This window comes from Pavona decussata, unplaced genomic scaffold, assembly GCF_977016875.1.
Source record: "Pavona decussata unplaced genomic scaffold, jaPavDecu1.1 SCAFFOLD_9, whole genome shotgun sequence".
Taxonomy (NCBI): Eukaryota; Metazoa; Cnidaria; class Anthozoa; order Scleractinia; family Agariciidae; genus Pavona; species Pavona decussata.
In genome coordinates, this window is record NW_028145432.1 from 3,632,948 (window position 1) to 3,647,245 (window position 14,298).

A 14,298-nucleotide genomic window follows, 5' to 3' on the forward strand; every position below is an offset into this window, starting at 1 on the left:
AAACAGCAAGTAAAAGTAAACAAATATGTTGAGAAATTAGAGGTGTTTATCACGTAAGGATCGAGAAAGCTCTGTAATGTGAAAGAGGGTTTTATATGGTCTAGCAGAAAGTTTCTCTCGCTGATTGTTTTGCTTACAAAATATTTTAGCATGATTCGCACCGTCCCGAACCTATACAAGACGTTTTGACACCTGTCCAGTTTGTTGTGTCTTGACAATTAAAATTAGATTTGTGAAAACTCAACAAAACTCAAAACATATTTGAATAAAGGATATTCTTATGACTAGCGATAAAAGAGAAACAAATGCTCGGGATTAAAGGAGCCATTCGTAAAACGTTTTTATGACAAAATGACCTCATTTCTGACAAACCGTGTTCTTCATCATTTCCAAATCTGCAATTTAGCTGTGTGAGAGGCGTCAACCATAATTTTCTTGCTCAGAGAGGAAAAGTGGTTTTCTACTTTTTTGGCGTCAAATTGGCTGAATTTTATTGTGGAGGAACAAGGAAAAAAAACTTCAGCGTTAAGCCAGTCCATCGCCGAATAAACGGAGTCATTTGCTTATTCATAAGACGGTAAACATGCGACATTTGGACTATTCTAACAACTCAAACACATGGCTGAATGGATACACCCAACAAGCGAGTCTGATTCACTGAGTTTTCTTGTGGAGGTAAGTAGAAATAAGTGATCCAGAAAAGCGTATTGGGGTTAAGACAGTGCTATAAAGAATGCTTTGACCTTGATCTGTCACTGGTATGTCGTTCACGGTACTTGTTTAACCAAACATCCGTACACGTTTTACAATTCGTACACCTGCTGTGTCCGATTAAACCAATGCTTAACGATTGCTCCAGTGAAGGAACTGAAGCCACGATAAGTACAAAATTGATGGACTGTTTACTTCAACTCGCAAATAAAATTCTGAAAGCAAAAGTAATATTCAATTCCACTTCATGGGATTCCGCAGTATGGCGTTCATGACTGCGATTACGCTCATATGAAACCTCCGTTTTTCCAGTTACTCAGTCAATAATATGTTATTAAAGCTATGATATGTTTTAATTAGTAAGGCGTCCCGCATTGTTTCGGTTGTTTTTCACCACGCCCAAAACTTTGTGACTTTGTTGGCGTTTGGTGCAGGCTCTTCTGGTTGTGCTCAAGCTCTGTAGGGGCAGGATTCAAGAGGCTCTATTGTTTTTAAGTATATATTTTTCTCAACTTAAAGCTTTTTTCTTCCAACAGTATAGAGAATCGATGCATCTTAACTTAAGGGGGCTGCTTTAATCCAGCGGAAATGTAAAAAATGAGTTTGATTTGCATCCTCTTTTGAAAGCAAGTTTGAAACTTCATATGAATATAATTTAAATAATGGTCTAGAATTGAACATCTGTTCATGTATTTCAATGTTTTCTTTCTCTAGTCTGTTCAATCAATATAAACCTTCAATGGTTGGAGAACAAGGAAACAGAACATCTGGCAGTAGATCAGCTTCAACACCACAGAGCTACTGGTGGAAAAGAATTCATAATTTGAATGCACGATCTAGACTTCAAGAAGTCGGCAGCAGTCTTAGCTGTTCAGAGAAGTTCAGCTCACTGGTGTCTTGTCACCGCGGTTACAGTTCCGTGGCGTTTTATGCCTTTTTTTCATTGTTTGTTTTGACATTTCTTTATGCGATTTGGAAAATCGTCAGCGCTCATTCTCGCTCGCCGAGGAGACCTGGATCTGGTAACTCGACATCAGTCGCTAAGTTAAACCCTACCACGCATGCTCCGACTGGCTATGCCAGCACTTATGCCTGGTTAGAAAAAGGGAATGTCCTTGATCGCTTTCATCAAAGTGCAAAGAAACTTCCTTCCCTTCACAATGAAAATTCGCCAGAGAAATCATTTCCAGGAATCTTCATTCCTACAGAAAACGATAAACGCAGCAAAATTTGGACTGTTAATGGTAACATCCATTTTCCGATAACAAAACAGCCTGTGCTTAGATATCCATCGCCTTCTTGGACGTCACGTGAGAGAACGACTAATCCCGCGTTTTATGACTATTACCAAGGTCCGTATAATAATGTTAATCCACCGTTAGATAATCCAACATATCCCACGGTACCGTATCCCTCCGTTTTCAATCCCCTGTCACCCATAGCCCCGTATCCCACCGATTTTAATCCTTATCTACAAACTCCATTTCGAAGCAGGAATGATAACCAAAGGTTCCAGTTCAGAACACCAGCTTCCAGTCGTTTTCCTTATAACGCTAATTCCTTGGGTATGTACAATGAAAACGCCGCAAGGTTGTCCCCTCCATTGGCAAACATGTCTTACAGATACCCATACCACTTACCAACCAACAGGAACGAGCTCCCTCAAGGCTCCTATGACAACAGTTACTATGGAGATATCTCTTCTCAAAATAGAGAAGGCGGTGTAGAAACCTCGCCATCTCCTCTCATTACGTTTATGAGAGAGAGTCACAACAATGCCCGCAAATCCAGGCATCATTCTAAAAAGAGCCGAAGGAACCAAAAGAAGCTGCGAAGGAAGATAAGAAAATGGGCAAAAAAGAAACGGAATAAAAAACAAAACCATTCGAGATACGGCTTCGTTGAAGATATCGAAGAAAATAATGAAATGAATTCAAAGAAAGCAATTATTAGAAGACACCACAAAGTGAATAATCACAGAAAAGTGACATTTAAACATCCAAGAAGGAAAAATCACGAGGAATTTAGAAAGCATCACCAATATTCAAGGGCACAAAAACCTAAGGATCGTGTGCAACACGCGCGTTCCTACAAACGAACGCACATTCCAGTAAGAGTGGACGGCTATCGTCACGCGCGATATCACGCGAGGAAGCAGCATCATACAGTGTATAACAAAAGACTTCACGCTAAAGCACACAAGTATCGTGACATGAGTATTTCACGTATTAAAAATGCACTGGATAATTATCCAACGCACCATGAACGTCTTACGGCGCACTCACACCGCTCTCATCATGGTGGTAGAAATGAGCACGCTCGCCACTCTCAACATAGGAGACATCGCAAGGTTTTAGATTTCAAACTATATCATCTTTATCGAAAACACCACACCATAGATGACGAAATTCGTGGTAAATGGAAGATTAGTCGACATCGAGTCAGAACTTGTAAGCTTGTCGATCAATTTTCAACAAGAGGAACGGTCAAAATGACCAGGACGAAAGGAGTTAGACGATATCTACACACACTGCTAATCTGTCAGCCTGTCAGATTGAGGTTTAGGAGGAGAGTCCACCGAAGACGGTTTTCCATGAAATATGCGCAACTTTGCTCTAAGAAGTGGTATGTATCCAAAGGAATTATCGTCGTTGAAAAAGATTCAAATGATCAAGAAATTCCAAGATACAAAGTACAAATTTGCCAGCCCTCTTATGCGCATGCCAGTAGCAAGGAGACGAAGATCTGGAATATTTCTGATAAGTTTGTGCGCAAAATGGAGAGAGAGGATGAAAAGAAAAGCCATGTCAAATCTTCCTCTTTTAAGCATGGAAAACACGAACGTTACAATCACAAGTTGAAGAAGCACAAGAAATGGAATAAAGGAAAAGGAAGCAAGGGAAGACACAGAAACCGGAAGCTCGGGCATAGAGATTACCCAGTATCAAGAAGCCCTCACGCACTTAAAACAAAAAGACACAGAAATGTTTCTGGCCAGAAATCTAAACCAAACTCCAGGAATCATCTTAAGCTGGGTGAAAGTCACAGGCGTAAGTTAACGAAGTTACAGGACAAACGAAAGAAACATCGCAATAAGAAAGAAGACATAAAATCTTCAACAAATAAAAACTTCACAAGCAACAAAGGAAAAGGTGGGAAAAACGACTCCGATAAAGAATTCTACAAAATACTCTTGAAAGTTCTAAAGCTTGCTAAGATGTATGACAAGAAAAAATCTAACGACACTCGGAGCGAGAATGTTTTTGACTCACTCGAAGCAGTTCTTGCACAAAGTCAAAATACTACTACACAGATCAGGCAGGGTAAAAAGGAAAAAACAATGGTTGCAAGTATTAAAAGAAATAATACAAGTAAGCATGGCACAAATAACAAAGCCTTACAAAAGAATTCTCGGAAAAACCATGGAGAAAGTAATGGCAACATCCAGGCGCTGTTGGCGAAAATTCTTCCTGTTGTGTTAAAGAATTTGCGCAGCAGTGACATTAAAGGGAGTGATTCGGCTGTTACTAAGGTAACGACGAAAACAACACCAAAGGTAACAACAACTAAACCAAGAACGTCAACAGTGAAAATCCCACCCACCAGCAAGACACCGCCAACAACCGCTAAGTCAAAGAACGATAACATCGTGGACATGATGAAAAACATCCTCCCATTGTTGCTTAAAAAGAACAGTGATTCGTTAAAAGATGTTAAACCGACGCTTAAGGCGAAACCATCACCAGCACAAGAAAAGAAAAGGTTCCAAAAGAAGACAACAGAAAACCTTGGCTTGAAGAATCTTTTGGCAAGATTGGGGATGGGAAATTTGGTATCAGATAGCCTTAGTAGTACAATTTTGGCCAAGGGGACAACAGTTATACACAAACAAACGATAAAACCAACAGAGAGGCCTACTCCGTTACCAAAGATTCCAACTCGGCCGCAAATAACGAGACCTAAACCGTCATCTGCTGTTCCTACAATCCAACTTCCACCAGCATTAAGGCAACCTGATGAAATTCTTCATTCGGAGACCCCACCATGGGAACAATCCATTTCCTCACCAGCGAGTACACAGGCTTCTCCAATTGGGCCTCCGTCTGACCCTATTTCAGAATCTCTAGTCACGCCTTTGTCTACTCCGTTACAGGCGCCTCCCCCACCATCCCCTCCACAGCATCAACCTTTATCAGCTCTGGAGCCTGTCTTTACACCACAAAGGAGTGGCAATGACATCAGACCAAACGCACCGCCAGTTAGTCCCGACCCTTATTCGAGAAGCGTGTTATGCTTTGGTGATAGCCTGACCAGCGGTTATTATAACCATGGACACAATTCGCACCCTTACAGCCAAAGACTGAGTCAGTTGTTGAACTCTAATGGAAGGCTAAAGTATTTGGTTAAAACCAGTGGCAAAGTGCGTGAGATGGCGCATGGCAGCATGGCAAAGCGCTTACCACAGGTGCTTGGAAACAGCTCGCGATTTGATTGGGTGATTATTCTGGGTGGGACAAATGACGTAGCGCATGTCAAGAATTTTGGAGATGATGATTCATTCATGAATCAACTGATCAGCATTTGGAAGCCGAGAATCGTACGTGATATTGAAGTTCTCCATGAAATCTCCCACAAGTATGGGGCTAAGACCGTCCTGATAACAATCCCGGAAACGGCGTACGAGGCGTGGCCCAATTTTAAAACACTCTGGGTCATGCGTAATAAAATTAATCAAGACCTTAGAGATTATGCACGTAGATCACAAGGAAACACAGTACTCTGTGATTTGGCTGTCAAACTACCCAGACATTCACTCTCGCCCCAGGCCAAGGCTCTGCTGTGGAATGATCATCTGCATCTTACACCTTTTGGCTACGACAAAATGGCCGAGATAATCTATCAATGTCTAAGACCTTATTTAAGTAAATAGACAACGTCGGATCCACGGCAAAGCGTATATTTTAGACATGAAACCATCTGGTCTTACGCGGGGTATATATCATGTTATAATTTGAAACGAGGTCATATGGCAGAGGGACGCTTTTAATTTCCGCGTAATCACACAGAACAAAGCTATTTTCATGATCTCTGAGTTATTTACATAACTCCCTGTTTTTTACAGCACATTATGTATAGAGATGCTGCTTTTAAATGATATATATTAAAAACACTAACTTGAAATGTTTATATTTTTTATTACTTTTTATATCTTGCATAAAATTTTGCAATCATTTTGGATGTATGTACAAACCAAAGTATACTTTTAGACACGTTAAAAAAAAACATATACTTTTTATCACCCTGGCTTGTTTAGAGCTATACCATTTGTATATTTTAGCCTCATTTTGAAGATTATTATAAAAGTTTTATTTTGAAAACGATTTATTGTATATTTGTGATATGCATTTCTTGTTTATGTTAGTCACTTTATTTTCGGAAATCTAGGTTTGGTTTATCTGTCTAGTTCAATCAAGTACTGTTGCTATATATTCCAGTCTAGAGCTGTGTACAGTACAGTAACAGTTCGTCACTACAAAATGAAATGCAGGGAATATTTTGGAGAGTTGTCAGGCGACACAAGCTATCATTTTCGTTGCACTACTGACGACTAACGTGAAATATCAGCTGTACGTTGCGTGCAATATAAAGCTCATCTCTTCATCGCGGACAGGAAAGAGTAGTCGAGGACATGGGAAACTCTTAACTGAGAAACATTTACTTTCAAAAACAACTTCTTAAAATACCCATTTTGGGGATTTTTCTCCACTTTCTGTAATGTCCTAACACAATTGATACCTAGCTTCGTCATAAGCTTCGTTCTCAGGCCTAATCGCACTTATCGGCCAATGAGTTGGAGGCTTGGGGCATGTCTTTCCCGATCACCTCAGCGGGTGACGTCCCTAGTCTCCTTGGCGCGCAATCAAATGTGACGAGGTTGTCTCGTTATACTTTCTTTTGTTTATTCTTTTGCATAATTGTTAAACATGACTTCGTAAGGGCTTGTGAGGATCACTATCCGAGAACAGGGAAGCCGTGAACCCAATTTATCCATCGTTGAACGTAATTTAAGGGCCAGGAGAAACTGAGTGGAAAAATCGACCCAACAACAACTGATGCACTTTGAGAGTCCGTAGACACACGCGCTTTTTGATGCAACTTTTGTTCCTCGCGCAAGACCATGACCAGTCGTGATTTTAGCGCGATGCAGTTGTACGTTTCTGAGAATTCCTGCAAATTTGAATCAAGTTAAAACCTTTTTGTTCCTCCTGCCAAAAAGCGCTTAAATCGCCCCTAATTTACAAGCGATTTAAAACTTAAACTTGAACACGACAAAAGTTGCATTGAGTGAAGTGCGACAAAACTTCTACAAATATCGCGTGGCAAACTAGACTTAAAAAACCTTAAGAAACTTAATTAATCTCCTGGTTTTTTTTTTTCACTTAGTCAAGTTGTTCGAATCGAGCAGGTGATCAGGCAGACTTGTCTTTCTCGTGCTTTATTTCTAACGGTTGTTCAAAATGCAAACACCTGCGTTATACCAGATAGTTTTTATATAGAATACAGTAGGTAGTCAGGCGTCACAAAGTACCATGAAAACCGGCAACATGTTTTGTTTGGCAGGCAGACATGCTTTGTTTCTTTTATTTTCAGTGTTTCATCCAAGAGAGCAGGTTTTAGAATCAGTGAGTCATCTGACTCACATGAACAATTCGTCAACGAATCGTTGGTCTTTAGTTCCCACTCGCTCGAGCTCACAGGAATAGGCAACATACTTGGAGATTTTTTCAAGAAAAGTGTCAACGTTTATTCGACCGTCACGACCTTAGCTGCGCTTCAGATGGCAAAGTAATTTCGGATCTGATTCAGTGTTCCAAGGTCAAGCCAAGGTGATAGGTATCAAATCCTGAGGAATGTGTTGGAGTGTTCAGAAAGAATATGACAACTAGATGTGCTTTCACAGTGGATAAAAGAACATGGGTATCGAAAGCATTTTATACTTCTTTTTATGTAGCCGTTGGGGCACTGTTTCCTTATTTACCAGTGTACTTCAAGCAACTGAAATTATCCTCGCGTCAAAATGGGATACTTATTGGAATTCGTCCACTTATTCAGTTTTGCGTTACACCTGTTTGGGGCGCATGCGCCGACAAGTTCTGCAAGAGTAAGGTCATTTTGCTGTTGTCTGTGTTGGGTTGGCTGGTCTCAAACTTCCTGTTGTTGTTAGTTCCCGTCAATAACGATCCAAAACTCTGTGAGTTTTACAATAAAAATTACGAGGATGGTTCTTCACATCAGAGGAATTCGTCCATCATCTACAAACATTTTATCAGCCGTGAGCATGCGACAAATCAGGGCTTCTTTTCCAGAGTGTCACCTTATCTTGATACCACAGTGCCATTCTTTCCACTAACTTTGCGAGATTTTCATGATGTCTGTATTACAACATCGGAAAAATATGACAAAACAATAGATGGAATGACAGCTCAGAGTCACCGACACGAAAAGCCAGAGGCGGGGATTATTACTTCACGACCTTCCAATCAGAAGTCACTTCAGGATTCCTTGAGCAGAATAGACCATAATGATAAGCACATAAGCTGCAACTCCACACAGTTTATTTACCTCCTTTCTGTTACTGTCATTGGCACCATCATCGCGGCTCCTGCCCAGGCCCTCGCAGATACAGCCACGCTTCAAAACCTTCATGGTGAAACACACAAATATGGTCGAGTGCGATTGTGGGGATCTTTGGGGTGGGGGGTAGGGGGATTTTCTGTTGGAGCTGCAGTCAGCACCAATAATCAGAAAAATTACTGCGGTGAGGTTGTGATTGATTACAGTCCGTGTTTTTACGTTTATGCGGTGGCAATGGGCGTGGCCTTCCTGTGTGCCACTCAATTTCAGTTTGATCAGATTCCTGAAAATCCGGACGTGTCTGATGCAGGCAATGCCAAGAATAACAAAATAATCGAAGGTCTTATGGTCTTCCGTAGTGTCCAGTTCTGCTTTGTTATTTTTATTGCACTCTTCTGTGGATCGGCTACGGGTTTTATAGAAACATTTCTTTTCTGGTACCTTCACGAATTAGGGGGCGGACAGCTGTTATTTAGCGTTATTAATGGTCTCAACTGCGCAGCCGAAGTTTGCATATTTTTTGTAACTGATAAACTTCTCAGTTTCCTTGGTCATATCAATGTTATTTATCTCGCTTTGTTTTGCTATTCCCTTCGCTTTCTTTATTTCTATTTCATTCAGAGCCCCTGGGCTGTTTTACCAGCGGAGTTACTCCAAGGTATCACCACCGCGGCCTTATGGTCGTCTTGTGTATCATACGTGGGCTTACATCCGGGAGCCTCCAATACTATGCAAGGTATATTAAATGGTGTTTACATGGGGCTGGGTTTCGCATCTGGTGGCTTCATGGGTGGGTTACTCGTTCACGTCACTGGAATGAAGTTTTCTTTTCTTCTGTACTCTCTTGCTAGCTTGTGTTTTCTTCTCATTTTTGCTGTTATAAATAAACTGAATAGAACGTGAACAAAGCTTATGTTTGCAATTGTGTGGCTGGATATTTTGCTCGAGCACATGTGAAGCAGACACATGCTCTTCTGGTAAACACCAGGTTGGTTTACTAGTCTCCTCACCTCCATCTTTTCAAAAGGCCCTTCGTTCTAATGCTCAAAAGCTGGTGTGACATTACGAGTTTGATCTGAAATAGGCTGTCACACTATATTATCAGGGTACAAGGTAACAAGTCTCATTGTTATGAACTCTCTCGACCCACGCTTTTCCAGGAATGTTTTTGAAGCCGTTAAAAAAAAAAAACTCGCAGCACGTGCTTTATCGGGTCTAAAACCACTTGGACATATGTACGTATGGTTTCCCTTTTGGGTATAGATGTTAGGTGTTGAGACTGACATTAGTATCAAAATTATTGTGGTTTGGTCTGAAATAGGCTGGCACACTATATTATCAGGGTACAAGGTAACAAGTCTCGCTAGTTTTACATGTTATGGCACAAGTATGGTTAATGGCGGTTTTAATAAAATGAAACCTCTAAAGATGGTTTAGAAAAACGAGAGTTGCTAAGGGAACTAACTAGGAGGCGTTTTCAACACCATTGTATAGGTTGAAACTGCGAAAATAGTAATCACTGGCTCAACAAGAATCAAGATTTGAGCAGTTTGCATCAGAAATGAGCTTTTCATTTGTATTGTTGAATCAAAATCCCCCATTTAATGGAAATCTAACAATTTTCTGAAGTGACCTGACTGTGTCTTCCAGCGTGGTCTCAGTATTCGGGGAATCAAAATAGAAAAACAGGCAACGGTCCGTGTTGGCAAATAACTTTTATTTTCCCTTATTACTTTCGATAGTTTTATTAACTGCAAAATACATTATCAACATAACAATTCCAACACCAGCAAATATAGAAAACGTTGATTGAGCTCCAAAAGAACTGAATAGAAAACCACCAAGTACTCGTCCCAGGCCATGACCTATACCGTGATACGCTCCATGAAGCATGCCTATCAAGAAACATGTAAAACATTTTGAAACCTAACTGGAACCAACCAAACAACCAACTAAACTAACTAACTGGCTCGGCATCTAACCGGCTGATTAACAACAACAAAAACAACAACGACAATCTTTAGACCTATAATCATAAATTCGTTCTGTATTGTACAAGCGCACAGCAATTCATTTGAGTTGATAAGGTAATTTGGCCAATTTAAAGAAATTTGAGAGCTAAACAAATTGACTGACTGACCAACTGACTTCTGACAGACCGATCGAATGACTTAATAACAGACTTACTGACCTACTGACTTATTGACTGACTGACCGACTGACTGACTGACTAATAACTGAATGACCGACTTATGACTGACTGATAATCAGCAGATTGCTCACGATACTAAACATGATCTTGCGTGTCTCACTTGGTTAGTTTCTCCTTGATACTTGAGAACTATTTTCGGTAACGTATTAGCCAGCTCTTAAAGCTAGTTACTTTGTACTGAACTGAAGATTGCTTGTAATATTATTAAAGGATTTCAAAGCTATAACTCAGAATGAGTTAACAAGGGCATATCCTTCGCATTCCGTGAGCAATATGGGAATATGCCTTTCTTCTCACGGCACACTGCCACAGATAACATTGCCTCTATTCTCAGTATGTACTGGATCGCTACTTTATAGGCTGGAGATGGTACAAAGTAATATTGAAATATATCTGAACGCACAGTGAAACATTCAGATTATCCTATATAAAATTTTATATTCTTACCTTGTAATGTGGCAGGAGCCCCCTCCACGGAATGATAAGCGATATAGGCCACAAATGCCGCCCAGCCCCCTGCAGAAGTCAGCCCGGACAAAAGCTCGAGAGGAAGAAAATACCAGGGACTGGTAATGAACGTGTAGCAGGCCAATCGCGTGACGTAACCCACCAGAACGAGGTAGATAAGATTTTGAACGCCAATTTTAGTTATAAGACGAGGAGATATTGTGTATACAATGACATCAGCTATGCATCGCACGACGGGGATTATACTGAGTAATATTAGTGGAGCGGAACAGTCTTCCAAATGCCAGAAAAAGAATCCCATAATCATGCCAAACGTCATTCCACTGTAGAGAACGACTACAAAGAATGCAAGATAACGCGGCTCGCTCACGGCCCTTATGACAGCTGTGAGGCCGGCTTCCTTCTCGTTGGTGGTTTTTTTGTCATCAGATTGATCCCCATTCATATCAAAATCAAGACGTAATCCGGAAAATAGCGCCATCAGTTTTAATGTGATGGAGCCATAAAAGCACAGGCTGTAGTCGATATGTGTCTTTTGGCCTGGTACAAAGGGACATAGGTAACTGTCACTTACTAGTGCTCCAAAGGAAAACGCGGCCAAGCCCCAGCCAATGGAGGCCCATTTCTTTTGCTTTCCGTATTTGTGTATGTCACTGTTTCTTCGTAAAAGACACACAGCAGCCGCATCACCGAGAGCGAGGCTTGGGCACGAGAAAAGCGTGCCAATTAAACAGACCAGCAACAGGTATAAAAATACGTCGAACCCATCATCATTGCCATGCTGTTTACTTCGCAGAGTCTGCAAATTTACCTCCTTTTCTTTGATTTCAGTTGGCCATCGTTCATTTGATGTAGCTATCATCTGAGAAATTTTGTAAAGAATAGAATGATTTCCCCCCAATGTTATCTCACGAAGACCTTTTGTTTCACTTTTATCAGCGCAGGGTGGCATTGGAGTCAACAAGTAAGCTATTCCAACGGAAACCAGTGCTACAAATGAGATGATAAATATTATCTTTCCCGTTTTGAATTTGTCAGCCAAGGCGCCCCACACTGGGGTAAACAAAAATGATATAAAAGGCTGGATACCAGAAATTATCCCAGCCTTTTTGGCCGGTAAACCAAGTTCTTTGTAGAACAAAGGTTGATATGGCAACACGGCGCCAAGTCCCGCAAAGTAAAAGAAATAAAACATTTTGGGAATGATGTATTTCCGGTCAATTAAGAGGCATGCGCAGTATGAATCATCTTCGTTAGAGCTGGATTCCTCATCAAGATGACTAGCGTCACGTGGGATGTCTGTGCTTGTTTCTTTCATTTTACTATTGGACAAAGGTTATACTGCATAACCTGCGTAGGATTGGAAAGAAAAAGGGAAAGAAAGTTAGCATGGAAATAATTTAGCGGGACATTTTACGTTGTGGGTAGCGCTCACTTCTGTGCTGTTGGATAATAAAATTCGAGTTTGTTCAATACACAAACTTCTTAAAGGTAGACGTATCCCGGCCCTCAAGCCAAATTGATTCAGTGAAAGTCCCAAGGCGTTTATTCAATATTTTCGAATTTAGGGAGGTGTTTATTAGATAAGAGCGTTTCCATTGTTAGAGAAAACATTTATTCTAATTACCGAAACAGGAAAAAGAAACATTACAATTTAGTGCAGTCCAAACAATCGTGTATACTATGTTGGTCTCGTTCGATGTCCTACATATTTGCTATGTTTTATTAAGAGTGATCAACTTCATCAATTTCCGTGTCATATTTTTTTTCCATTTTTTCCTTTAGTTCGATTTAATCGTGTAACGAGACTAAACTTTCTCTGTACCTTAGCGATTACTGTCTTTTAGAGCGCTGGTAGCCTGGTACGGGTCAGATCTAATCGAGAGGTCGTGAGTTTGTATGCTAACTTTGGATGTTATGCTTAGGCGCATTTATAAGAGTTTCGCCCTTCACAGCACTCATAACAGTTTATTCCAAAATACCTACATGTATTCTAGGATGATTGAACATCCGGCATGCCCCGGAGAACTACTGGAACATCATGTTATATTGCCGAGCGTGATTTAATGAAAAAAATTGTTTCGTTCCAAATATTTTAATGACTTTCGTGAATTCTGGCTGATGGAATAAAAATTTAAATTTTTCTCAGTCGGGCTGTATAAAGCCTGGTTTATACGTATGACGCAAGCATAAGCATAAGCACAAGGATGTTTACACGTGCGATAAGCATAAGCATAAGGTGACATACGCAAGCGCAGAAGCATAAAAATTTGCTGCCGCCATTTTGCAAATGGCAACGCATGAGTAACTAGAATGTACGCAGACAACTTGTCATTGTTTTTCAGTTTTATTCCCTTGCGCTTGTGCTTATGCTTGCGTCGTCTCTGTTTACACGTACGACGCAACGACGCAAGCACAAGCACAAGCACAAGAGAATGGAAATCGTTCCATTTTCTTGTGCTTGTGCTTGTGCTTAAGCTTGCGTCGTTGCGTCGTACGTGTAAACCGGGACGACGCTAGCATAAGCACAAGCGCAAGCACAAGGCGCTTATGCTTGCGTCGCACCGGTTTACACGTAGGTTTCTTGTGCTTATGCTTGCGTCGTACGTGTAAACCAGGCTTAATGAATCACCCGATGCGACCTTATTCAGTTTCACAAACAAGCTTAAATACCGATGTTTTATTTAGCCAGAGCAGTAAATATACGATTGCTCCTTCTTTGTATATATGAAAAAAAATTTAAACTATAAATACGAGAAACCTGTTTCACCGTGATTGTCCCTTTCGGGAGATATTCCTGGAATTTAACTGAACGGGTTTCACATTTATTAAGTCTTGACTGAGTCACATGGATAAGAGAAAAAGACACATACTTACCAGCAACAAGTCAGCCTCAAGATGAACTTATCTCCCAGTGTTGAAGAGCTCTTCAGTAGCGTTGACAGTGAACCTTTAAAAATACGCTGTGGGACAAAGGGTATACATTGACACTGAAACTCTGCGGAACAAAACACCAGTAAAAGGTGTTTGAAAGATATCACTTCCGTCAGGTTGCAGTTGGATATATTAAATTGTTACCTGTCTTTCTTTGAATCATGATTCCGACCGAATCAACTGCCTTTATGAGCCAGTAATAAGCCAGTTTGGGAGTCACAAAACATCCCACTCAGTAAACAAGAGCCGAGAAAAAAATCAAAGAAGAATTCAAGTACCTGTCACTATCGCATGCGCTATCACTAGACTGTGGAAATATCACCTTTTTAAGCGACAAC

The 14,298-nt window shown here is 40.6% G+C and overlaps 3 protein-coding genes across 3 annotated transcripts; 2 read left to right on the forward strand and 1 right to left on the reverse strand.

Moving 5' to 3' along the window:
- The first annotated feature begins 1,386 nt into the window (after positions 1-1,386).
- On the forward strand, positions 1,387-6,079 carry LOC146488619 (uncharacterized). Its single transcript, XM_085116753.1, has one exon. The coding sequence runs from the start codon at positions 1,409-1,411 to the stop codon at positions 5,639-5,641; it is 4,233 nt and encodes a 1,410-aa protein (XP_084972879.1). The 5' UTR covers positions 1,387-1,408; the 3' UTR covers positions 5,642-6,079.
- A 1,258-nt stretch (positions 6,080-7,337) lies between these two features.
- Positions 7,338-9,249, forward strand: LOC146488620 (major facilitator superfamily domain-containing protein 6-like). The gene has a single exon (XM_085116068.1). The coding sequence runs from the start codon at positions 7,648-7,650 to the stop codon at positions 9,247-9,249; it is 1,602 nt and encodes a 533-aa protein (XP_084972194.1). The 5' UTR covers positions 7,338-7,647.
- Positions 9,250-10,062: 813 nt separating this feature from the next.
- On the reverse strand, positions 10,063-14,298 carry LOC146488621 (major facilitator superfamily domain-containing protein 6-like). Its single transcript, XM_085116069.1, has 4 exons — positions 14,105-14,298; positions 13,904-13,989; positions 11,006-12,376; positions 10,063-10,241 (listed from the first exon to the last, which is right to left on the reverse strand). Exons 3-4 carry the CDS (start codon positions 12,342-12,344, stop codon positions 10,063-10,065), a joined length of 1,518 nt encoding a protein of 505 aa, XP_084972195.1. The 5' UTR covers positions 12,345-12,376; positions 13,904-13,989; positions 14,105-14,298.